Genomic DNA, 26554 nt, shown 5'->3' on the forward strand with positions numbered 1-26554 from the left:
ATATTAGATTACACACAGGTGCACTCTATTTAGTCATTAGCACTCATCAGGCATGTCTATGGGCAACTGACTGCACTCAGACCAAAGGGGGCTGAATAATTACGCACACCCCACTTTGCAGTTATTTATTTGTAAAAATGTTTGGAATCATGTATGATTTTTGTTCCACTTCTCACGTGTGCACCACTTTGTGTTGGTCTTTCACCTGGAATTCCAATAACATTGATTCATGTTTGTGGCTGTAATGTGACAAAATGTGGGAAAGTTCAAGGGGGCTGAATACTTTTGCAAGCCACAGTATCTATTCTTATGGCATTTGCTGTTAGAGCATTACATGAAAAAACAGATTTTCTAGCACTACACACTGCAGTGGTAACTGCCATATAGACACTGAACTAGAAAAAGTAAGATAGTAGGTACAACTAGACTGTAAATTATTTGGTAAACTTTTTAGGGTCTCTAGTATCCTGAACTAATGTAACAACACTACATTTTTTATTTACAGTTCAGGACATATAAAATTCAGTAAGGAGAGCCAGGAACGTTTTACCCTTTTGTCTTCAATGACACCATGGGCCTTCAGTCCAGTGACAAAGGAATTCATGTGGAAGACATCAAACTTGCCATTAGAGGACATGTAAACGAAGATTACAGGGTATGAAATCTTCATTCAGATGCTTGTACACAGTGCTGTGATACAGAAACTGTATCATGCAAAAAGGTTTCAGTGACTTTGCTTTTTTCCAGTTCAATCCCACATCTCCGTTGCCTGAAACAAATTCCAGCTACAACAGTTTTCCCACTTTAGATGACAAAGTCCACATTCTGGTTTTAGTTATTCCTGCTGACACAGTGAGCATAATGAATGATGAAACTGTCAGGAAGATGAAAGATGTCAGATCAGCAGCTCGTGACAAAGGTGAGAGCAGTTGTCGTTCATATGATGTACAATTTCAAATACCTGAAAAACATGAGATAAGAATTAATCAACATACTTTATTAATCCCTAAGAAATTATGTAATTGATTGCATTGGTTTCTGTATTGGCAGGGATCCCACAAATAGCTATCATGACTAAAATTGATGAAGCCTGTCCTGAAGTCAAAAAAGACATAAAGAACGTCTACAAGAGCAAGTACTTGAATAAGCAGGTGAAGTAACTTTCATGCATATGTAGACAGTTTACACATGAATATAACATCTCTAATTTAGCTGTACATTTCAGTATATTTGTACAGAAACCTCAGCTGGAATCAGTACAAATAATTCAAGAAGTAATTTATAATTATGTCACTAGTGCAACAATACAGTTTCAGTTTTTAAAATGTAATTTTGTTTAAACTTAGATGGAAACAGTGAGCATGAACCTGGGTATTCCACTGAACTGCATCTTCCTCGTGAAGAACTACCACACAGAGATTGAGACGGAGAACGATGTGGATTCACTTATACTGAGTGTACTGAAAAAGATCATTGACTATGGAGAGGACTACCTGAATGACCAGGATGATCCTGACCTATAATCAGTGTGTGAGGGGGATAGAAAATGAAAATGTTATACAAAAAAGTCACACAAAAAGTTAATTTCATGAGAAATCTAATCCTACTGAATTTTTGTCTTGTTCTTGTTTTCTTTAACTTATTTTCTTTTGCAAATTAAATCCAAATAACCTTCCTGGAAAATCAATACAGCTACTTTTTGTTCTTTACTGTATAATCAAAAATGTTAACTGCAGGAAGAATGACAGATATATGCATGTAACCTGTTGTCTGCTGTGTAACTCAAATAAATCATTGTAAGGCTGTCCTCTGTGAATCAGTGCATTAACACAGTGAATCCTAATTTTGCTAAGAAAATTAAAAAGCTAAAAAGATACACATGCACAGATGGAAGGTAAATGGAGGTGTGCTGATTTTGGTGGTGGTGACTGTGATCTGTTGAGTTGATTTCTTGTTTTCTGAACTGTAATTACATCTGCATCTTCTGCATCCACACCCATTTTCACACCTTGGCTCGTGTGATTAGGTAGAGGATCAATAAGGGGTCTGTTGGCTTAAAATCTGGGACCTTTACAAATGTTGACATATTACACGTGACTAACATAAACGCAACAGTTGTGTCACAAATAAACATCTTACTTTTCTAACAACATATAAAATACAAATTGCATGCTGCATTAACTTGAAGGGGTTAATCAAAACACATCTTGCAGTGCACACTCTTTAACCACAGCTGGAAAACTTCACTGCTGTCAGGAGCCTGGGTCTCCTGACCCAGCGTTTTTAGTTCTTTGTGATTCTTGTATTTTGTACTTGTGTGATTTATTCTATGGTTTCTAGCTTTGATCCCTTGCCCTTCATGTTTCTCTGTGCCCCCTCTGTTCTGTGTACGTCTGTGTCTTTGCATGTTTGAGCTTCTTGTTTTCTGTCACTCTGCAGTGGCGTGTCTAGAAAATTTTTGTTGGGGGGGCCAGGTAGGGGCACAGATTTGGAGAAGGGTGGCAGATGTAATTGTCAGATAATGTTTAAAAAAAATTCTACCAACCGTTAACCATAATTCAATAACCCTATAAACCTAATAACCAAATGCGCTTTTAACTCTTATTAGAATGAGATTTTAACCACTACGGTGCAAAGTTTTTAGATACTGCGTTGATAAAGTACAAGAGATACAATCAGTCAGTGTTTATTCAGCAGTCAAGGACATCAATATTTGCATAGTATTTTTACTGACATGTAGTGCACATATGTTTTGGGCAAAAACATTTTTTAATATTAAAATACGAACATTTTAACATACAATTGGCAAATTAGCCAATGCCAATGCAAAACCAATGCCTATTAAAAAAAGAAGATAATCTTCTCACAAACTGGTGTTTGATTTTGAAACAGGAAAAAAGTGGGGAAACAACTGAAAAGACTAACATTTGAATAACACCTGAAAGCAAGTAAATACTTTCTATGCTGCCTTATGGTAAACTTTGGTAATATTGATGTATAAAGAACAACACTGGCTGATGATGAAATACAGTCAGCTGGCATGGTGACACTGCCAGTATTAACCTGCAGGGCTGGACTGGGACAAAAAATTGGGCATTTTCACTACAGACCAGCTCACCAGGTATTAAAGCCATAAAGCCTTTGAATGAAAACAAACGCTGTTGTGACAGTGATGTACACTGTCTTTTTGGTATATGTATGATCTCTATACATTTTACGTCAGATAAAAACTTTGTTCGCAAGATTCAGATAATTATTTAATAAAAGCTAAATATTTGAAATGAGAATAAGAAAGAAAAGTATTTCTTTGTGCCCCCCTCTCCCTGTTAATGCCCTACCTGGCCCCCTGGCAACACTTTGCTAGATCCGCCCCTGCACAGTTACCAGCTGTCAGCTACTTAGAAAAAGGATGCTGGTGTTATTTGTCTCTCAGAAACAGTTCATAACTTCCCTTCAACTCATTCATGTCACCTAAAAGGTAAACCTGTTTCTCCATCACTGTTCTGCTCTGATGATTCAGTAAGGACATCTCCTGGTTTCATCTTCATGTTTCCCTCTCACCACATATACGACCCATAGTAAGACCACATCTGGATCCCCTTCAGTTCGCTTATCAGCCTCGTCTCGGAACTGAGGACGCCATCATCTACCTGCTCAATCGTGTCTACACCCATCTGGACCAGCCGGCGAGCACTGTGAGGGTCATGTTTTTTGACTTTTCCAGTGCTTTCAACACCATCAGGCCGACCCTCCTGGGTGATAAGTTAGCAGCGATGCAGGTGGATGCTTCTCTGGTGTCCTGGATTGTTGATTACCTGACAGGAAGACCACAATATGTACGTCTCCCACAGTGTGTGTCTGACAAGGTGATTAGCAACACAGGGGCACCACAGGGGACTGTCCTCTCCCCCTTCCTCTTCACCCTCTTCACCACAGACTTCAGCCACTGCACAGAGACCTGCCATCTTCAGAAGTTTTCTGATGACTCTGCGGTGGTTGGATGCATCAGCAGGGATGATGAGACAGAGTACCGGGCTGTGGTCGACTCCTTTGTCACGTGGTGTGAGCAGAATCATCTGCAGCTCAACGTGGCAAAGACCAAGGAACTGATCGTGGACTTCAGGAAGACCAGGAAACACTTGACCCCTGTTTCAATCCAGGGGGTCAGTGTTGACATTGTGGAGGACTATAAATACCTTGGAGTACACATTGACAATAAACTGGACTGGGCTAAAAACACCACAGCACTTTACAGGAAGGGCCAGAGTCGTCTCTATTTTTTGAGGCGACTGAGGTCTTTCAACATCTGCCAGAAAATGCTGAGGATTTTCTATGAGTCTGTTGTGGCCAGTGCGATCCTCTATGCTGTTGCATGCTGGGGGAGCAGGCTGAGGGTCGCAGATGCCAACAGACTTAATAAACTGATCCGTAAGGCCAGCAATGTTGTGGGGATGGAGCTGGACTCCCTCAAGGTGGTGTCGGAGAGGCGGATGCTGTCCAAGATAAAGACAATGTTGGATAACACCTCCCACCCACTCCATGACATGCTGGTCAGTCACAGGAGCACGTTCAGTGAGAGACTGAGATTACCGAAAAGCACCACTGAACGACACAGGAAATCATTCCTGCCTGTGGCCATCTCCCTGTACAATGCATCCACTTAACACACTGTTTGCTGCTACAGCTACACATGTTTCTTTTCCAACTATTTATTTATAAGTGACTTATGTATGTATGTATGTATATATATGTATATATTGTACTATTCTTAGTTAGCGTATTGTCTGTCTTGTCTTAATGTTGGTTTAAAATGGAGCACTGTAACAAAAAATAATTTCCCCCAGGGATCAATAAAGTATTCTGATTCTGATTCTGATACAAACCGATATCATGACCAGCAGCTTTACAGCTGTGGCTCCAGCAAACATCAGCTGATACTAGAAATTAATATTAAATAAATTCTAACAACAGCTGATCAAGCTTAAACGTGCTGCTGTTGTTTAGCGTGACATCCGCTGGTTTCCTGTTTCTGGCGCAAAGTGGGAGATAAATAAACAAGAGAGAAAAGCCGATCAGCTGATCATTGATCAGTTTCATGATCAAAGTAGCAACAGAAGAGGGAGGGAGGGGGGGGGGGGATAAGAGAAGAGGCAGCTGTGCAGCGTAAAGACAGAATAACTCCAGCTTTTTGTCTTTTCCCATTCTAGCTAAAGTACGGGACAAACTGTGTCTCTTCTCAGCTCAATACAAAACACATAATATTTTCTCTGAATGAGGGACCATTCCATTTTTTAAGGAGCCGTTGGCAACTCTACTAACTAACCTTATGAATAAAATAAAGTTCACTATCAGTAACATCATAGCAACAGAACAGCTGTATAGAAACTCCTTCATGCTAGCTCACGCAGTACGAGTTATTGTAACTGACTGTAAAAAGTCAGCACAACGAAAATAAACTCCACCTAAACTTGGTTTATATCTGACCCAGATAGACTGCAGGTCATAACTTCTTACCTGAAGTTCAGTTCACCGCCTCCGGCCTCTGCTCCTCCTGCCTTTCCATCATCCACCTGCCAGCGTGTTGCATCTGCTGGCCTCCACCACTTGCTAATGTTACTGAATCTGTGGAAGCTCCGCAATAGCCACCACCAAACAATTGAATTATTTTTACACATCTCCCAGCATCTGGCCAATCCACCACCTTTCAGTGTTTATACTGTTACGGGGAAAAAATGAAAAAAAAACCCATTGGCCCATAAAAACGAAAAATCACCATCGGCCCACCGGGCAAATGCCCAGTATGCCCGATGGCCAGTCCAACTATGTCCTCTGGGCTGGAGGGTGGCGGATTAAAAGCTTTGGTGCATTACCGTGAGGCGAAGGCCATCCATCACAGCTTTTTTGGGTTAGATAAATGAAAACTATGTTTTTGTAATAATTCCTGTGACTCCTCCTGCTTTTTCAACTCAGCCCATCACACGTCTATGTCTCTCCTTGTTTCGTCTTTTATTATGAAAGGGTTGTGTTTCCATGTTCAGTGTGTTTCATTTTGCTTCCCCTGTGGTGTCAGGTTCATTTGTGTCAGCTGTGTTTCCACTTCCCCTTTTATTTTCTGTGTATTTAAGTCTGCTGTCTTCCTCTGGTCAGTGCTGGTGTGTCTGTTTTCCTCCGTTCACGTTATTCCGGGTTTCAGGTTATCTCCTGATTCTGTTTAGGTCCATGTTCATGTTCATGTTTTTTCATCAGAGTTTCTCGCATGCACCTCCTCGGATTCATGTTCATGTTTTTCCTGTCATAGTTGTCATAGTCATACTGAGTTATTCCCAGTGTAGGTTTTAGTTTTAGTTGTCGCCCCTGTTTGCTGGGCCTTGTTTTGTGTTCATGTTTTTTCAACCTAATAAATGGTTTGCTTTTTGTTAAGATTCAGTTCCATCTCTCCCTTGTCTGCTTCCGGGTTCATATTGCAATCACATCAGCCACCGTGACAATAAACTTATTTTGATTTTTAACTTTCTTTATTTTTTCAACAATATTATGTATATATAAACGTTTTGCATCTTACAATATAAAGCCTGGATCCTGCACATATTGCACTTTGAACTTTAACTGTGTTGTCTGTTTATTGGAGATTGTACTACTTGAATTCATTATCCTGGTGATATAACACATTAATTCTCCATTTGGAATCAATATAGTATATAATACAGACATCTGTTTGGCACTATATGAAGAGAATTAAATAAAATTTGAATAAAAATGATATTAACTGTATTTATACATTTTCTTTTTTTGGATGAGACACTGTCAGTGTGCTGTTATATAACTCAGGTATTTTTAAGGCCCAGTGGCGTGTCCAGCGGGGTGGCCTGGGGGGGCACAGGCCACCCCCCCAACCAGACTGGCCACCCCAAAGGCAAAACAATAAAATTCAATCAAATATCAAATGTCCGATTATGTTTTCACGGTGAAGTTCAGATATCCGAGTGTAAGTGAATGCAGCATCGGCTTCTGCGCTATGTGCATCACGTTAGCAAAGGTAGGAGAGCCAAGCACGAAAGACGGCACCGCAGGAAACAATTTTTCGGTGAAAGAAAATGAGGACAGAATAAATGTCTCGGTAAGTAATATTAAGTTTGTTGAGTTTAGTAAACTTCGGTGAAATTAGAATACCAAGGAAAAAATAACACTTATTATTGCAGCCGTCGAATATTTCAGGCAGTATGCTACTGAGGGGAGCTAACATAAGAGTTATGAGTTATAAGATATAATCTAAGTCGTAACATTGCTGTATGGAGCTGCAGATTTGGTTGCAGGTTAACATACCTGGACTGGCCATCGGGCATACCGGGCATATGCCTGGTGACTTATTTTTTTTTGTAAGGGCATGAACAATGAGAGGTGGTGGATTGGCCAGATGCAGGTCGATGTGTAAAAATAACTCAGTTGTTTGGTGGTGGCTATGGCGGGGCTTCCACAGAGGCCAGCAGGTGGATGAGGGAAGGGGAGGCAGGAGAAGAGACCCGAGGCAGCCGCCAGTCCGAGTGTCAGGTGAACTGAACTTCAGGTAAGAAGTTATGACCTGCAGTCTATCTGGGTCAGATATAAACCAAGTTTAGGTGGAGTTTATTTTCGTTGTGCTGACTTTTTACTGTCAGTTGCAATAACTCGTACTGCGTTCTAGCCAGCTTGACGGAGTTTTTATACAGCTGTTCTGTTGCTATGATGTTACTGATAGTGAACTTTATTTTATTCATAAGGTTAGTTAGTAGAGTTGCCAATGGCTCCTTAAAAAATGGAATGGTCCCTCATTCAGAGAAAATATTACACGTTTCGTATTGAGCTGAGAAGAGACGCAGTTTGTCCCGGACTTTAGCTAGAATGGGAAAAGACACAAAGCTGGAGTTATTCTGTCATTACGCTGCACAGCTGCCTCTTCTCACATTCTCTCCCCCTCCCTCTCCTGTTGAAACTGATCAATGATCAGCTGATCGGCTTTTCTCTCTTGTTTATTTATTGCCCACTTTGCACCAGAAAGAGAAAACCAGCGGATGTCGCGCTAAACAACAGCAGCACGTTTAAGCTTGATCAGCTGTTGTTAGAATTTATTTAATATTAATTTCTAGTATCAGCTGATGTTTGCTGGAGCCACAGCTGTAAAGCTGCTGGTCATGATGTCGGTTTGGATATGTGGTGAGAGGGAAACATGAAGATGAAACCAGGAGATGTCCTTACTGAATCATCAGAGCAGAACAGTGATGGAGAAACAGGTTTACCTTTTAGGTGACATGAATGAGTTGAAGGGAAGTTATGAACTGTTTCTGAGAGACAAATAACACCAGCATCCTTTTTCTAAGTAGCTGACAGCTGGTAACTGTGCAGGGGCGGATCTAGCAAAGTGTTGCCAGGGGGCCAGGTAGGGCATTAACAGGGAGAGGGGGGCACAAAGAAATACTTTTCTTTCTTATTCTCATTTCAAATATTTAGCTTTTATTAAATAATTATCTGAATCTTGCGAACAAAGTTTTTATCTGACGTAAAATGTATAGAGATCATACATATACCAAAAAGACAGTGTACATCGCTGTCACAACAGCGTTTGTTTTCATTCAAAGGCTTTATGGCTTTAATACCTGGTGGGCTGGTCTGTAGTGAAAATGCCCAATTTTTTGTCCCAGTCCAGCCCTGCAGGTTAATACTGGCAGTGTCACCATGCCAGCTGACTGTATTTCATCATCAGCCAGTGTTGTTCTTTATACATCAATATTACCAAAGTTTACCATAAGGCAGCATAGAAAGTATTTACTTGCTTTCAGGTGTTATTCAAATGTTAGTCTTTTCATTTGTTTCCACACTTTTTTCCTGTTTCAAAATCAAACACCAGTTTGTGAGAAGATTATCTTCTTTTTTTAATAGGCATTGGTTTTGCATTGGCATTGGCTAATTTGCCAATTGTATGTTAAAATGTTCGTATTTTAATATTCAAAAATGTTTTTGCCCAAAACATATGTGCACTACATGTCAGTAAAAATACTATGCAAATATTGATGTCCTTGACTGCTGAATAAACACTGACTGATTGTATCTCTTGTACTTTATCAACGCAGTATCTAAAAACTTTGCACCGTAGTGGTTAAAATCTCATTCTAATAAGAGTTAAAAGCGCATTTGGTTATTAGGTTTATAGGGTTATTGAATTATGGTTAACGGTTGGTAGAATTGTTTTTAACATTATCTGACAATTACATCTGCCACCCTTCTCCAAATCTGTGCCCCTACCTGGCCCCCCCAACAAAAGATTTCTAGACACGCCACTGCTCGTTTATGGAGGGTGCAAAATGCGGCAGCTTGTGTTTTAACTGGCACTCGAAGGTTTGAGCACATCTCCCCTATTTTGGCTTCACTTCACTGGCTGCCCATTTCTTTTGGCATTCATTTTAAAATTCTTTTATTTGCCTTTAAAGCTCTCCATGACCTAGCTGCATCTTAACTCTCTGAGCTGCCACAGTCTTATAAACCCACCCGCTGTCTCAGGTCAGCTGATCAGCTGTTCCTGAATGTTCCCAGGACTGAGCGCAAACTTAGAGGACATCGTGCTTTTGCTGTAGCATCTCTGAAACTGTGACACGATCTGCCTTTAGAGATTAGACAGGCTTCTTCTCTGCCTGTTCTTAAATCACTCCTGAAAACTCATCTCTTCACCCTGACCTTTGACACCTTGTAAGATGTTGGTTTTTAGTTTGAGTTTTTTAGTTTATTTTTGCTGTTTTATCTTGTTTTTAAATATAGGGCTGTTTAAATTTTTTATGTATTATGTATTTTATTTTTTTACTGTTATGTTTTATTCTATTGTTCTTAACTCATTTACTGTACAGCACTTTGGTTTTGTCCTGGGTATTTTAAAGTGCTTTCTCAATAAAGATGGATTGGATTGGACTGGAAGATAAACACTTTAGTTTGCAGTACTGTGGTGAGTTCACAGTAAAGCACTGTGTTGGACTGGCGCACAGTGATTGTGGCGTTCATGGTCAGTGTTAGGTTACCTTAGAGCTGGGCGATATAAGATTTTTTCATATCACGATATGTTTTTTTCATTTCAGGCGATAACGATATATATCACGATATAAGCCAAATAACTATATTTGTAAGATTTAAATGTGCCGTTGCTCACAAGTAAAATGTGAAATAATCAGCAGCTTGTTTTTATTTAAATATTTATTTCCCATAATAAGTTCAACAGGGTAGATGTACTTAAGGAACATGAGACTTTTTCAGATAAATAAAGGCAAATATTGCAAACTACACAAAAGGCAGCCGTTAAAGCGTTTAAGTTTCAAAATAGAACAAACGAAACAGACGACTAAATTGTCAATTCCACTTAGAAACAAAATATTAATTCTAAAAATAAATCTTAGTTTGTTTTACAGAAGAACAGACAAAACTCACTAACTTTTGTCAATATCAAATAAACTGAGAACTAAAAGGAAATTCTCAATCTGTCCTTGTTGTATAGCTTAGCTTTTCAAACAGTTGTAACAGTTACTTTAGTCTGACAAAAGCCGAATGACGAATTAGCGCTTCCAGTCAGAGACTGAGGCTACGTCCACACGTACACGGGTATTTTTGAAAACGGAGATTTTCAGTTTTCGTTTTAAAAAATAATCCCGTCCACACATAAAGGAAGAAATGAAGGAAAACGCTGCTATGAACATGCCAAAGCAGCAGGTGGCGCTAGATTCCTAACCATGCAGAAATGTTGGCCAATCTGGGGCCTGTTCTTCGTACGTCGCTTACTACATCCAAGATCAAATGACACATCCAAGACCAAACCATCCCGCTAACCGTGAGCTCGCTAATCCGGTTCCCCGAACACGCCTGCTGTTGACGATTAGTACAGCTGGACGCAGTAATGTGACATCACTGGGTGTCGTAAAAGGGGCTACGCATCGATAGTAGAAACATTGATCGGCAACCCGCTGATTGGTCGGCGAAAATGTCGAAGGGGCGTGCTCGGTATTTTCCGGCAGCAGAGCAAGAACTCATGAGTGAGGGATTTCAGGAGTTTCAGAGTTTAATTAAAACGCAAGAGAACACTGCAAAGGCTGCAAAAGCAAGGAGAGAGGGCTGGCAGAAAGTTGCTGACAAATCCAACTCGTAGGTAATTTAATAATAATACTAATAATAATGGATTGGGTTCATATAGCGCTTTCCAAGGCACCCAAAGCGCTTTACGATACCACTATTCATTCACTCCCACATTCACACACTGGTGGAGGCAGCTACGGTTGTAGCCAGGCTGCCATATCGCGCCATCGGCCCCTCTGGCCAACACCAGTAGGCGGTAGGGTAGATCTATCATATGACACTATATTGTCCAATATCATATGGCATTATATTATATTATAATATGTTATATTATATCCCCTTTCACATTAGAGCCACAACAGGACCCACAAGAACATGGGAACAAGTAAAAGTGGAATACAGGAGTATTCTACAGAATGGTAATATTTATCTCTTAGATTGCTTTTCGTCTCTTGGCAAGGTAATACTGGCCTGTAATACTCTGTTAGTTTGTTCATAACAGCAACCAAGAAAAGGGCAGAGGAAAAAAAGACAGGTGGTGGTCCTGCACCCCCTCGTCAACAAGTTGGTTAAGTAAATAATACCCTCACGGGAATATCGATATCTCTCAATGAGCACACTGTCGCGCTGAGCTAAAGGATCCTGTCTATCCCGCAATATACGCTGGATTCTGAGGACTCTCCTTATCAATCTTGCACCTTCCGCAATGGGTGGCTCGCGTATACGGACAGGACATGGCTGCGACAGGCTTCCCAAATCCACTTTCGCTTTTATAGCCGTGGTCTCTCATCTTGATTACACGAAGTAATTTACAATTACTACTCTGAAATATGAATTACATCTGTAATAATCACATACATGTAATAGAATGTTAATAGTTCATTTCCCTTTTTTAGGAAATGACCTGTATGTATCTGTGTGACATCATTAAAAGGATCAAGTGCTGCATTATCTTTAGTTACATTGATGTTATTTATTTATGGTGAAACAGTGGTGGAATATCGCTGTTGCTTTCGTATAAATGAAGCGGACATACCTGCGTGGCCGCGATCTAATCCTGTTTACATAAAGTAAACCTGCTCCCCAGCAGGTTTACGCTTACGGCTCTGTTGCTAATGACAGCAAGTCCCGGATGAGCTTCGGGGAACCGAACGATCCGGGATCACGCGAAATCGTCAACAATCTAATCCAGCTAACTTACTTAGCGAGGTACGAAGAACAGGCCCCTGAAGTCTAGAAGCCTCGGTGGGAAAAAGTAAACAAAGCTGGGGCATAGAAGCAGAACCGAGTCGTATGTGTGGAGGGACAGTAACTGTGTGTATATGTAAGCATTTAAACACTGCAGAGAGTAGAATTAACAGTAACAGTATTGTAGAAATTCATTTCACCGAAACAATAACGTGGCGCACAGTGTGACGTCAAAAAATGCGCACACCTTTGACGCTGCGTTTTCTCCGTTTTTCTAGTCCACACGTAAATGCAAAAACAGAGTTTTCAAAAATCTTCGTTTTCAGTGACCAAAAACGCCGTTTACGTGTGGACGAAAGGTGCAAACGCATAGAAAAATCTGCGTTTTCAAAAATACCCGGGTACGTGTGAACGTAGCGCATGCACCAGTTTATTGTATTTCCAGACTTGCTTTCGGCACAATTTACAGTGCACGCTACTCTGTTTTTTGTCAGACTTGAAATAGCCGAAATACCTTCACACTACGGAACTTCTATGGCTCTTCTGTTCGACAATCTCTCCGGCATTGGAACCATCATCTGTTTTTTCTTCGGTCACGCTCGGTTGATTTTTCTAGTCGGCACACTCATTTCCTCCATTACCCGGGGGGTACGGTGGCTGGCTGCTTCCTAAACAAATACACATGTGCGGCTTGGCACTTGTGCTGTACGTAACAAGTCACGTGACGTGACGCTGCGGCTGTGATTGGTTCGGCTCTGCGCTACTTAATTTGGATTGGCTGTTCTCTTTTTTTTTAAGAGGACAAGAGCGGCGAGGTCTATCGCGATAGTTTAATTTTTCTATCGAGAAAAAGTTATATCGCGGTACATATCGTTATCGTTCTATCGCCCAGCTCTAGGTTACCTCAAGTACAGTGGATTCATTTGCATTTAAGCTGATGATGCTTAGATTAAGTCATCAAATTTCACCTTTATATCAGCTGTATAAGACAATTCTCAGGATACCGTTAGTGTAGGAAATGGAAAGACAACCAAGATATCTGTGAAACGTCTGCTTACATCTTGAATTCAGCTCCGGCGTATGTGGTAAGTTGTTAATGAGTGACTTTAATTTATTCTTTCTTCAGATGTGGCTATACACTCTACTGAGAATAAGCATACTGTCACGATATGAGTGGATCTTCAAAATAGACATCAAAATAGTTCATGGAGAAAATAAGTAGAAAAAGTAAAGATCTTATTAGGAATAATACTGTTTGGATAATTATAACCATCATAAGCAACCGAATTATCTCAACATGTATATGCTCAAAAATTAATTTATTACTACAAACACGTATTTAATTATCAACACAAGGAAAGTCAACAGTTTCTAGAACTCCAACAGGGGCAGGACTTGGAGGTACTGGGATTTCAGGAGGCAGCAGAATGGTACACTGGTCAGTGTCATTATTATTGACCGGTGATGGTGGATGGCCTTGGGGGGAGCTGAGAGGTAACTCAGACCTCTTATCTTCAGGACACGGAAAGCAAACATACTTCTTTTCAGCAGCTGGAGACTTAGAGACATCCCAAGTCATCAGCCTCATGCGTTTAGGCTGAGGCAAAGGTTCCTCTTCATCCTCCACAGAAAAAACAGCAGAATATCTGCGCTTTCTGCCCAGACCTAACTCTGCAATGGGTGGAGGTGTCAGAGGCAGAGGAGACATTAAAAAGGCCAAATCATCATCCAGGGATGAACAATCATATTTAAAATCTGGATGCATGATCTTGTCTGTGTCCTTTGACTGAAAGCTGGCATCAGCAGGTGGTGGACTTGAAGAAACTGGAACATCAGAACTCATCAGCCTCATGCGTTTAAGCATCAAATGTTCCTCTTCATCCTCCACAGAAAAAACAGCAGAATATCTGCGCTTTCTGCAGAGACGTAACTCTGCAGTGGGTGGAGGTCTCGGAGGCAGAGGAACATCAGTAGGACACATGAAAAACGCCACTTCATCATCCAGGGATGAACGATCATTTTTCAAATCTGGATGAATGATCTTGTTTGTGTCCTTTGAATGAAAGCTGTCATCAGCAGGTGGAGGAACTGAAGAAACTGGAACATCAGAACTCATCAGCCTCATGCGTTTAGGCATCAAATGTTCCTCTTCATCATTAACAGAAAAAACAGCAGAATATCTGCGCTTTCTGCAGAGACGTAACTCTGCAGTGGGTGGAGGTCTCGGAGGCAGAGGAACATCAGTAGGAAACATGAAAAACGCCACTTCATCATCCAGGGATGAACGATCATTTTTCAAATCTGGGTGAATGATCTTGTTTGTGTCCTTTGAATGAAAGCTGGCATCAGCAGGTGGTGGACTTGGGAGCTCACATGCAGGTGCACTGATAGGTCTGAACATGAAAGCGGGAACTTCATTGTCCAGAGCACAACGGTCTGCATCGGATGAGTGTGGGAGCTTCTCCTTTGCCTGTGGAGGAAGCAGACTTTGAGCCAAAGGGATCTCGTGTTGCAGAGGAACATTCAAGTCATCTGACGTTTTGCTCTGTTACATATTATTGTTGTTGTTGTTGGATTTTTCTTTAAAAATTCACACGATTTAATGTTTAGAAACAGACACAGTGAAGGGTAACTTACCACAGCTCGAGCCATTTTAGGCGTCTGTCAAGGCAAAGACGCAGGATTTGGTTTCTCTGTGTAAGATTACAGGACAGTTGTCAGTTTCATTTTCAAGTCAGTTGGATAAATTCATATCAAACTTCTCAAACTGTATCATTAAAGCATTGTTTAGGTGGACAAATATGAAAGATATGAAGATAAAAACAGTAACAGCTGGCAATCAAGGGAAAACAACCTTATGAAAAAGGTCTTAATCATTATTGTTTAAAAGTAAATCTTTCAGTCCTTACTTCAGTGATTGTTTGAAGTCTCTGTGCTTGTTGTCAGTCGCAGATTTGTGTAAAATAGTTGCAGTTTGTGAATAAAGTTTGCAGGAGCTCCAAGGTTTGTCTGTTCAGTACCAAAGTAATGAGGAGACTGAGTGCAGGTTTGGAATCCTCAGTGACAGAAGAATGCAGCAATGTTTGAATTTGAATTTGTTATTGTTTTATTAACAACAACTACCAGGATCATGCCATAGCAACACAGTGATGCCCAGTCAAATGTCAGGTACAAGGGATAGCCCACATACACATCCAACAGCACAGTAAAGCAATGGGCACCAATGCCACCAGTCAGGCCTTAACAGTGGCGTGTCTAGAAAATTTTTGTTAGGGGGCCAGGTAGGGGCACAGATTTGGAGAAGGGTGCCAGATGTAATTGGCAGATAATGTTTAAAAAAAATTCTACCAACCGTTAACCATAATTCAATAACCCTATAAACCTAATAACCGAATGCGCTTTTAACTCTTATTACAATGAGATTTTAACCACTACGGTGCAAAGTTTTTAGATACTTCGTTGATAAAGTACAAGAGATACAATCAGTCAGTGTTTATTCAGCAGTCAAGGACATCAATATTTGCATAGTATTTTTACTGACATGTAGTGCACATATGTTTTGGGCAAAAACATTTTTGAATATTAAAATACGAACATTTGTAACAAACAATTGACAAATTAGCCAATGCCAATGCAAAACCAATGCCTATTAAAAAAAGAAGATAATCTTCTCACAAACTGAAGTTTGATTTTGAAACAGGAAAAAGTGGGGAAACAACTGAAAAGACTAACATTTGAATAACACCTGAAAGCAAGTAAATACTTTATATGCTGCCTTATGGTAAACTTTGGTAATATTGATGTATAAAGAACAACACTGGCTGATGATGAAATACAGTCAGCTGGCATGGTGACACTGCCAGTATTAACCTGCAGGGCTGGACTGGGACAAAAAAATTGGGCATTTTCACTACAGACCAGCCCACCAGGTATTAAAGCCATAAAGCCTTTGAATGAAAACAAATGCTGTTGTGACAGTCCCATATGGAAAAGAAATAGTAAAAACTTATATGATTTACTCATGAAAGTGGCCACTTTCTCATTACTTTCATATATTGTTTTAGTAAGTATCCAAAACATACAAGATTCATTATATAATCTTTCAAGGGATCTTATATCTGTTTTTACTCTTGTATGCTTTTCATACAAGTTTCACACAAGACATTTACAAACTTTATAAAATTTATATATATCTTTTCCATATGTACACTGTCTTGTTGGTATATGTATGGTTTCTATACATTTATGTCAGATAAAAACTTTGGTTGTAAGATTTAGATAATTATTTAATAAAAGCTAAATATTTGAAATGAGAATAAGAAAGAAAAGTATTTCTTTGTGCCCCCCTCTCCCTGTTAATACCCTACCTGCCCCCCTGGCAAAACTTTCCTAGATCCGCCCCTGCACAGTTACCAGCTGTCAGCTACATAAAAAAAGGATACTGGTGTTATTTGTCTCTCAGAAACAGTTCATAACTTCCCTTCAACTCATTCATGTCACCTAAAAGGTAATCCTGTTTCTCCATCACAGCTCTGATGATTCAGTAAGGACATCTCCTGGTTTCATCTTCATGTTTCCCTCTCACCACATATACAAACCGACATCATGACCAGCAGCTTTACAGCTGTGGCTCCAGCAACCATCAGCTGATACTAGAAATTAATATTCAATAAATTCTAACAACAGCTGATCAAGCTTAAACGTGCTGCTGTTGTTTAGCGCGACATCTGCTGGTTTTCTCTTTCTGGTGCAAAGTGGGCGATAAACAAACAAGAGAGAAAAGCCGATCAGCTGATCATTGATCAGTTTCAACAGGAGAGGGAGGGGGAGAGAATGTGAGAAGAGGCAGCTGTGCAGCGTAATGACAGAATAACTCCAGCTTTGTGTCTTTTCCCATTCTAGCTAAAGTCCGGGACAAACTGCGTCTCTTCTCAGCTCAATACGAAACGTGTAATATTTTCTCTGAATGAGGGACCATTCCATTTTTTAAGGAGCCATTGGCAACTCTACTAACTAACCTTATGAATAAAATAAAGTTCACTATCAGTAACATCATAGCAACCGAACAGCTGTATAGAAACTCCGTCAAGCTGGCTAGAACGCAGTATGAGTTATTGCAACTGACAGTAAAAAGTCAGCAACATGAAAATAAACTCCACCTAAACTTGGTTTATATCTGACCCAGATAGACTGCAGGTCATAACTTCTTACCTGAAGTTCAGTTCACCTGACACTCGGACTGGCGGCTGCCTCGGGTCCCTTCTCCTGCCTCCCCTTCCCTCATCCACCTGCTGGCCTCTGTGGAAGCCCCGCCATAGCCACCACCAAACAACTGAGTTATTTTTACACATCGACCTGCATCTGGCCAATCCACCACCTCTCATTGTTCATGCCCTTACAAAAAAAAATAAGTCACCAGGCATATGCCCGGTATGCCCGATGGCCAGTCCAGGTATGTTAACCTGCAACCAAATCTGCAGCTCCATACAGCAATGTTACGACTTAGATTATATCTTATAACTCATAACTCTTATGTTAGCTCCCCTCAGTAGCATACTGCCTGAAATATTCAACGGCTGCAATAATAAGTGTTATTTTTTCCTTGGTATTCTAATTTCACCGAAGTTTACTAAACTCAACAAACTTAATATTACTTACCGAGACATTTATTCTGTCCTCATTTTCTTTCACCGAAAAATTGTTTCCTGCGGTGCCGTCTTTCGTGCTTGGCTCTCCTACCTTTGCTAATGTGATGCACATAGCGCAGAAGCCGATGCTGCATTCACTTACACTCGGATATCTGAACTTCACCGTGAAAACATAATCGGACATTTGATATTTGATTGAATTTTATTGTTTTGCCTTTGGGGTGGCCAGTCTGGTTGGGGGGGTGGCCTGTGCCCCCCCAGGCCACCCCGCTGGACACGCCACTGGGCCTTAAAAATACCTGAGTTATATAACAGCACACTGACAGTGTCTCATCCAAAAAAAGAAAATGTATAAATACAGTTAATATCATTTTTATTCAAATTTTATTTAATTCTCTTCATGTAGTGCCAAACAGATGTCTCAAGTCGTCACTGTTACAACATAGACAAACATGAACATGAAATCCATTATTTAATTCTCTTCCATTCACTCCAGTTCAATTCAATAGCTATATAGATGGATAGACAGATACTGTATTATATACTATATTGATTCCAAATGGAGAATTAATGTGTTATATCACCAGGATAATGAATTCAAGTAGTACAATCTCCAATAAACAGACAACACAGTTAAAGTTCAAAGTGCAATATGTGCAGGATCCAGGCTTTATATTGTAAGATGCAAAACGTTTATATATACATAATATTGTTGAAAAAATAAAGAAAGTTAAAAATCAAAATAAGTTTATTGTCACGGTGGCTGATGTGATTGCAATATGAACCCGGAAGCAGACAAGGGAGAGATGGAACTGAATCTTAACAAAAAGCAAACCATTTATTAGGTTGAAAAAACATGAACACAAAACAAGGCCCAGCAAACAGGGGCGACAACTAAAACTAAAACCTACACTGGGAATAACTCAGTATGACTATGACAACTATGACAGGAAAAACATGAACATGAATCCGAGGAGGTGCATGCGAGAAACTCTGATGAAAAAACATGAACATGAACATGGACCTAAACAGAATCAGGAGATAACCTGAAACCCGGAATAACGTGAACGGAGGAAAACAGACACACCAGCACTGACCAGAGGAAGACAGCAGACTTAAATACACAGAAAATAAAAGGGGAAGTGGAAACACAGCTGACACAAATGAACCTGACACCACAGGGGAAGCAAAATGAAACACACTGAACATGGAAACACAACCCTTTCATAATAAAAGACGAAACAAGGAGAGACATAGACGTGTGATGGGCTGAGTTGAAAAAGCAGGAGGAGTCACAGGAATTATTACAAAAACATAGTTTTCATTTATCTAACCCAAAAAAGCTGTGATGGATGGCCTTCGCCTCACGGTAATGCACCAAAGCTTTTAATCCGCCACCCTCCAGCCCAGAGGACATAGTTGGACTGGCCATCGGGCATACTGGGCATTTGCCCGGTGGGCCGATGGTGATTTTTCGTTTTTATGGGCCAATGGGTTTTTTTTTCATTTTTTCCCCGTAACAGTATAAACACTGAAAGGTGGTGGATTGGCCAGATGCTGGGAGATGTGTAAAAATAATTCAATTGTTTGGTGGTGGCTATTGCGGAGCTTCCACAGATTCAGTAACATTAGCAAGTGGTGGAGGCCAGCAGATGCAACACGCTGGCAGGTGGATGATGGAAAGGCAGGAGGAGCAGAGGCCGGAGGCGGTGAACTGAACTTCAGGTAAGAAGTTATGACCTGCAGTCTATCTGGGTCAGATATAAACCAAGTTTAGGTGGAGTTTATTTTCGTTGTGCTGACTTTTTACAGTCAGTTACAATAACTCGTACTGCGTGAGCTAGCATGAAGGAGTTTCTATACAGCTGTTCGGTTGCTATGATGTTACTGATAGTGAACTTTATTTTATTCATAAGGTTAGTTAGTAGAGTTGCCAACGGCTCCTTAAAAAATGGAATGGTCCCTCATTCAGAGAAAATATTATGTGTTTTGTATTGAGCTGAGAAGAGACACAGTTTGTCCCGTACTTTAGCTAGAATGGGAAAAGACACAAAGCTGGAGTTATTCTGTCTTTACGCTGCACAGCTGCCTCTTCTCTTATCCCCCCCCCCCCCCCCTCCCTCCCTCTTCTGTTGCTACTTTGATCATGAAACTGATCAATGATCAGCTGATCGGCTTTTCTCTCTTGTTTATTTATCTCCCACTTTGCGCCAGAAACAGGAAACCAGCGGATGTCACGCTAAACAACAGCAGCACGTTTAAGCTTGATCAGCTGTTGTTAGAATTTATTTAATATTAATTTCTAGTATCAGCTGATGTTTGCTGGAGCCACAGCTGTAAAGCTGCTGGTCATGATATCGGTTTGTATCAGAATCAGAATCAGAATACTTTATTGATCCCTGGGGGAAATTATTTTTTGTTACAGTGCTCCATTTTAAACCAACATTAAGACAAGACAGACAATACGCTAACTAAGAATAGTACAATATATACATATATATACATACATACATACATAAGTCACTTATAAATAAATAGTTGGAAAAGAAACATGTGTAGCTGTAGCAGCAAACAGTGTGTTAAGTGGATGCATTGTACAGGGAGATGGCCACAGGCAGGAATGATTTCCTGTGTCGTTCAGTGGTGCTTTTCGGTAATCTCAGTCTCTCACTGAACGTGCTCCTGTGACTGACCAACATGTCATGGAGTGGGTGGGAGGTGTTATCCAACATTGTCTTTATCTTGGACAGCATCCGCCTCTCCGACACCACCTTGAGGGAGTCCAGCTCCATCCCCACAACATTGCTGGCCTTACGGATCAGTTTATTAAGTCTGTTGGCATCTGCGACCCTCAGCCTGCTCCCCCAGCATGCAACAGCATAGAGGATCGCACTGGCCACAACAGACTCATAGAAAATCCTCAGCATTTTCTGGCAGATGTTGAAGGACCTCAGTCGCCTCAAAAAATAGAGACGACTCTGGCCCTTCCTGTAAAGTGCTGTGGTGTTTTTAGCCCAGTCCAGTTTATTGTCAATGTGTACTCCAAGGTATTTATAGTCCTCCACAATGTCAACACTGACCCCCTGGATTGAAACAGGGGTCAAGTGTTTCCTGGTCTTCCTGAAGTCCACGATCAGTTCCTTGGTCTTTGCCACGTTGAGCTGCAGATGATTCTGCTCACACCACGTGACAAAGGAGTCGACCACAGCCCGGTACTCTGTCTCATCATCCCTGCTGATGCATCCAACCACCGCAGAGTCATCAGAAAACTTCTGAAGATGGCAGGTCTCTGTGCAGTGGCTGAAGTCTGTGGTGAAGAGGGTGAAGAGGAAGGGGGAGAGGACAGTCCCCTGTGGTGCCCCTGTGTTGCTAATCACCTTGTCAGACACACACTGTGGGAGACGTACATATTGTGGTCTTCCTGTCAGGTAATCAACAATCCAGGACACCAGAGAAGCATCCACCTGCATCGCTGCTAACTTATCACCCAGGAGGGTCGGCCTGATGGTGTTGAAAGCACTAGAAAAGTAAAAAAACATGACCCTCACAGTGCTCGCCGGCTGGTCCAGATGGGTGTAGACACGATTGAGCAGGTAGATGATGGCGTCCTCAGTTCCGAGACGAGGCTGATAAGCGAACTGAAGGGGATCCAGATGTGGTCTTACTATGGGTCGTATATGTGGTGAGAGGGAAACATGAAGATGAAACCAGGAGATGTCCTTACTGAATCATCAGAGCAGAACAGTGATGGAGAAACAGGTTTACCTTTTAGGTGACATGAATGAGTTGAAGGGAAGTTATGAACTGTTTCTGAGAGACAAATAACACCAGCATCCTTTTTCTAAGTAGCTGACAGCTGGTAACTGTGCAGGGGCGGATCTAGCAAAGTGTTGCCAGGGGGCCAGGTAGGGCATTAACAGGGAGAGGGGGGCACAAAGAAATACTTTTCTTTCTTATTCTCATTTCAAATATTTAGCTTTTATTAAATAATTATCTGAATCTTGCGAACAAAGTTTTTATCTGACGTAAAATGTATAGAGATCATACATATACCAAAAAGACAGTGTACATCACTGTCACAAAAGCGTTTGTTTTCATTCAAAGGCTTTATGGCTTTAATACCTGGTGAGCTGGTCTGTAGTGAAAATGCCCAATTTTTTGTCCCAGTCCAGCCCTGCAGGTTAATACTGGCAGTGTCACCATGCCAGCTGACTGTATTTCATCATCAGCCAGTGTTGTTCTTTATACATCAATATTACCAAAGTTTACCATAAGGCAGCATAGAAAGTATTTACTTGCTTTCAGGTGTTATTCAAATGTTAGTCTTTTCATTTGTTTCCACACTTTTTTCCTGTTTCAAAATCAAACACCAGTTTGTGAGAAGATTATCTTCTTTTTTTAATAGGCATTGGTTTTGCATTGGCATTGGCTAATTTGCCAATTGTATGTTAAAATGTTCGTATTTTAATATTAAAAAATGTTTTTGCCCAAAACATATGTGCACTACATGTCAGTAAAAATACTATGCAAATATTGATGTCCTTGACTGCTGAATAAACACTGACTGATTGTATCTCTTGTACTTTATCAACGCAGTATCTAAAAACTTTGCACCGTAGTGGTTAAAATCTCATTCTAATAAGAGTTAAAAGCGCATTCGCTTATTAGGTTTATAGGGTTATTGAATTATGGTTAACGGTTGGTAGAATTGTTTTTAACATTATCTGACAATTACATCTGCCACCCTTCTCCAAATCTGTGCCCCTACCTGGCCCCCCCAACAAAAGATTTCTAGACACGCCACTGCTCGTTTACGGAGGGTGCAAAATGCGGCAGCTTGTGTTTTAACTGGCACTCGAAGGTTTGAGCACATCTCCCCTATTTTAGCTTCACTTCACTGGCTGCCCATTTCTTTTGGCATTCATTTTAAAATTCTTTTATTTGCCTTTAAAGCTCTCCATGACCTAGCTGCATCTTAACTCTCTGAGCTGCCACAGTCTTATAAACCCACCCGCTGTCTCAGGTCAGCTGATCAGCTGTTCCTGAATGTTCCCAGGACTGAGCGCAAACTTAGAGGACATCGTGCTTTTGCTGTAGCATCTCTGAAACTGTGACACGATCTGCCTTTAGAGATTAGACAGGCTTCTTCTCTGCCTGTTCTTAAATCACTCCTGAAAACTCATCTCTTCACCCTGACCTTTGACACCTTGTAAGATGTTGGTTTTTAGTTTGAGTTTTTTAGTTTATTTTTGCTGTTTTATCTTGTTTTTAAATATAGGGCTGTTTAAATTTTTTATGTATTATGTGTTTTATTTTCTTACTGTTAAGTTTTATTCTATTGTTCTTAACTCATTTACTGTACAGCACTTTGGTTTTGTCCTGTGTATTTTAAAGTGCTTTCTCAATAAAGATGGATTGGATTGGACTGGAAGATAAACACTTTAGTTTGCAGTACTGTGGTGAGTTCACAGTAAAGCACTGTGTTGGACTGGCGCACAGTGATTGTGGCGTTCATGGTCAGTGTTAGGTTACCTCAAGTACAGTGGATTCATTTGCATTTAAGCTGATGATGCTTCGATTAAGTCATCAAATTTCACCTTTATATCAGCTGTATAAGACAATTCTCAGGATACTGTTAGTGTAGGAAATGGAAAGACAACCAAGATATCTGTGAAACGTCTGCTTACATCTTGAATTCAGCTCCGGCGTATGTGGTAAGTTGTTAATGAGTGACTTTAATTTATTCTTTCTTCAGATGTGGCTATACACTCTACTGAGAATAAGCATACTGTCATGATATGAGTGGATCTTCAAAATAGACATCAAAATAGGTCATGGAGAAAATAAGTAGAAAAAGTAAAGATCTTATTAGGAATAATACTGTTTGGATAATTATAACCATCATAAGCAACCGAATTATCTCAACATGTATATGCTCAAAAATTTATTTATTACTACAAACACTTATTTAAATTTAAACACAAGGAAAATCAACAGTTTCTAGCACTCCAACAGGGGCAGGACTTGGAGGTACTGGGATTTCAGGAGGCAGCAGAATGGTACACTGGTCAGTGTCATTATTATTGACCGGTGATGGTGGATGGCCTTGGGGGGAGCTGAGAGGTAACTCAGACCTCTTATCTTCAGGACACGGAAAGCAAACATACTTCTTTTCAGCAGCTGGAGACTTAGAGACATCCCAAGTCATCAGCCTCATGCGTTTAGGCTGAGGCAAATGTTCCTCTTCATCCTCCACAGAAAAAACAGCAGAATATCTGCGCTTTCTGCCCAGACCTAACTCTGCAATGGGTGGAGGTGTCAGAGGCAGAGGAGACATTAAAAAGGCCAAATCATCATCCAGGGATGAACAATCATATTTAAAATCTGGATGCATGATCTTGTCTGTGTCCTTTGACTGAAAGCTGGCATCAGCAGGTGGAGGAACTGAAGAAACTGGAACATCAGAACTCATCAGCCTCATGCGTTTAGGCATCAAATGTTCCTCTTCATCCTCCACAGAAAAAACAGCAGAATATCTTCGCTTTCTGCAGAGACGTAACTCTGCAGTGGGTGGAGGTCTCGGAGGCAGAGGAACATCAGTAGGACACATGAAAAACGCCACTTCATCATCCAGGGATGAACGATCATTTTTCAAATCTGGGTGAATGATCTTGTTTGTGTCCTTTGAATGAAAGCTGGCATCAGCAGGTGGTGGACTTGGGAGCTCACATGCAGGTGCACTGATAGGTCTGAACATGAAAGTGGGAACTTCATTGTCCAGAGCACAACGGTCTCCACTGGATGAGTGTGGGAGCTTCTCCTTTGCCTGTGGAGGAGGCAGACTTTGAGCCAAAGGGATCTCGTGTTGCAGAGGAACATTCAAGTCATCTGACGTTTTGCTCTGTTACATATTATTGTTGTTGTTGTTGGATTTTTCTTTAAAAATTCACACGATTTAATGTTTAGAAACAGACACAGTGAAGGGTAACTTACCACAGCTCGAGCCATTTTAGGCGTCTGTCAAGGCAAAGACGCAGGATTTGGTTTCTCTGTGTAAGATTACAGGACAGTTGTCAGTTTCATTTTCAAGTCAGTTGGATAAATTCATATCAAACTTCTCAAACTGTATCATTAAAGCATTGTTTAGGTGGACAAATATGAAAGATATGAAGATAAAAACAGTAACAGCTGGCAATCAAGGGAAAACAACCTTATGAAAAAGGTCTTAATCATTATTGTTTAAAAGTAAATCTTTCAGTCCTTACTTCAGTGATTGTTTGAAGTCTCTGTGTTTGTTGTCAGTCGCAGATTTGTGTAAAATAGTTGCAGTTTGTGAATAAAGTTTGCAGGAGCTCCAAGGTTTGTCTGTTCAGTACCAAAGTAATGAGGAGACTGAGTGCAGGTTTGGAATCCTCAGTGACAGAAGAATGCAGCAATGTTTGAATTTGAATTTGTTATTGTTTTATTAACAACAACTACCAGGATCATGCCATAGCAACACAGTGATGCCCAGTCAAATGTCAGGTACAAGGGATAGCCCACATACACACCCAACAGCACAGTAAAGCAATGGGCACCAATGCCACCAGTCAGGCCTTAACAGTGGCGTGTCTAGAAAATTTTTGTTAGGGGGCCAGGTAGGGGCACAGATTTGGAGAAGGGTGCCAGATGTAATTGGCAGATAATGTTTAAAAAAAATTCTACCAACCGTTAACCATAATTCAATAATCTTATAAACCTAATAACCAAATGCGCTTTTAACTCTTATTAGAATGAGATTTTAACCACTACGGTGCAAAGTTTTTGGATACTGCGTTGATAAAGTACAAGAGATACAATCAGTCAGTGTTTATTCAGCAGTCAAGGACATCAATATTTGCATAGTATTTTTACTGACATGTAGTGCACATATGTTTTGGGTAAAAACATTTTTTAATATTAAAATACGAACATTTTAACATACAATTGGCAAATTAGCCAATGCAAAACCAATGCCTATTAAAAAAAGAAGATAATCTTCTCACAAACTGGTGTTTGATTTTGAAACAGGAAAAAAGTGTGGAAACAACTGAAAAGACTAACATTTGAATAACACCTGAAAGCAAGTAAATACTTTCTATGCTGCCTTATGGTAAACTTTGGTAATATTGATGTATAAAGAACAACACTGGCTGATGATGAAATACAGTCAGCTGGCATGGTGACACTGCCAGTATTAACCTGCAGGGCTGGACTGGGACAAAAAATTGGGCATTTTCACTACAGACCAGCCCACCAGGTATTAAAGCCATAAAGCCTTTGAATGAAAACAAACGCTGTTGTGACAGCGATGTACACTGTCTTTTTGGTATATGTATGATCTCTATACATTTTACGTCAGATAAAAAATTTGTTCGCAAGATTCAGATAATTATTTAATAAAAGCTAAATATTTGAAATGAGAATAAGAAAGAAAAGTATTTCCTTGTGACCCCCTCTCCCTGTTAATGCCCTACCTGGCCCCCCTGGCAACACTTTGCTAGATCCGCCCCTGCACAGTTACCAGCTGTCAGCTACTTAGAAAAAGGATGCTGGTGTTATTTGTCTCTCAGAAACAGTTCATAACTTCCCTTCAACTCATTCATGTCACCTAAAAG

At 40.5% G+C, this 26554-nt stretch overlaps 2 protein-coding genes across 3 annotated transcripts in view; one reads left to right on the top strand and one right to left on the bottom strand.

The window, feature by feature from the left end:
* Nucleotides 1-418: 418 nt before the first annotated feature.
* The window catches only part of LOC146681736 (copper-transporting ATPase 2-like), a 32378-nt gene continuing 6242 nt past the window's right edge, over nt 419-26554 (bottom strand). Inside the window, exons 6-7 of one of the 2 annotated variants that reach the window (XR_014918174.1) lie at nt 24912-24967; nt 23931-24744 (exon numbers count right to left, since the gene is read on the bottom strand). The gene's annotated coding sequence lies outside the window, so the exon portion shown is untranslated. Of the gene's footprint in view, nt 962-23930; nt 24745-24911; nt 24968-26554 lie in introns of those variants that run through there. The other variant, XM_085449316.1, reaches the window with a different exon arrangement.
* On the top strand, nt 557-1788 carry LOC146681737 (interferon-induced protein 44-like). The gene is made up of 4 exons (XM_085449324.1): nt 557-655; nt 748-919; nt 1051-1151; nt 1347-1788. The coding sequence occupies exons 1-4, from the start codon at nt 572-574 to the stop codon at nt 1521-1523; spliced, it is 534 nt and encodes a 177-aa protein (XP_085305450.1). The 5' UTR covers nt 557-571; the 3' UTR covers nt 1524-1788.

Source organism: Copadichromis virginalis, linkage group LG23, assembly GCF_057382275.1.
Source record: "Copadichromis virginalis isolate Kocher_CV1m ecotype Utaka linkage group LG23, C_Virginalis_male_GT1.1, whole genome shotgun sequence".
Classification (NCBI taxonomy): Eukaryota; Metazoa; Chordata; class Actinopteri; order Cichliformes; family Cichlidae; genus Copadichromis; species Copadichromis virginalis.

Excerpts from the sequence above, each read along its gene's own strand:
- LOC146681737 (XM_085449324.1), top strand. The coding sequence starts at position 572 with ATGGGCCTTCAGTCCAGTGACAAAGGAATTCATGTGGAAGACATCAAA. Across the intron at positions 656-747 it reads ATGTAAACGAAGATTACAGG|TTCAATCCCACATCTCCGTT; the intron begins GTATGAAATCTT and ends GCTTTTTTCCAG. Across the intron at positions 920-1,050 it reads ATCAGCAGCTCGTGACAAAG|GGATCCCACAAATAGCTATC; the intron begins GTGAGAGCAGTT and ends CTGTATTGGCAG.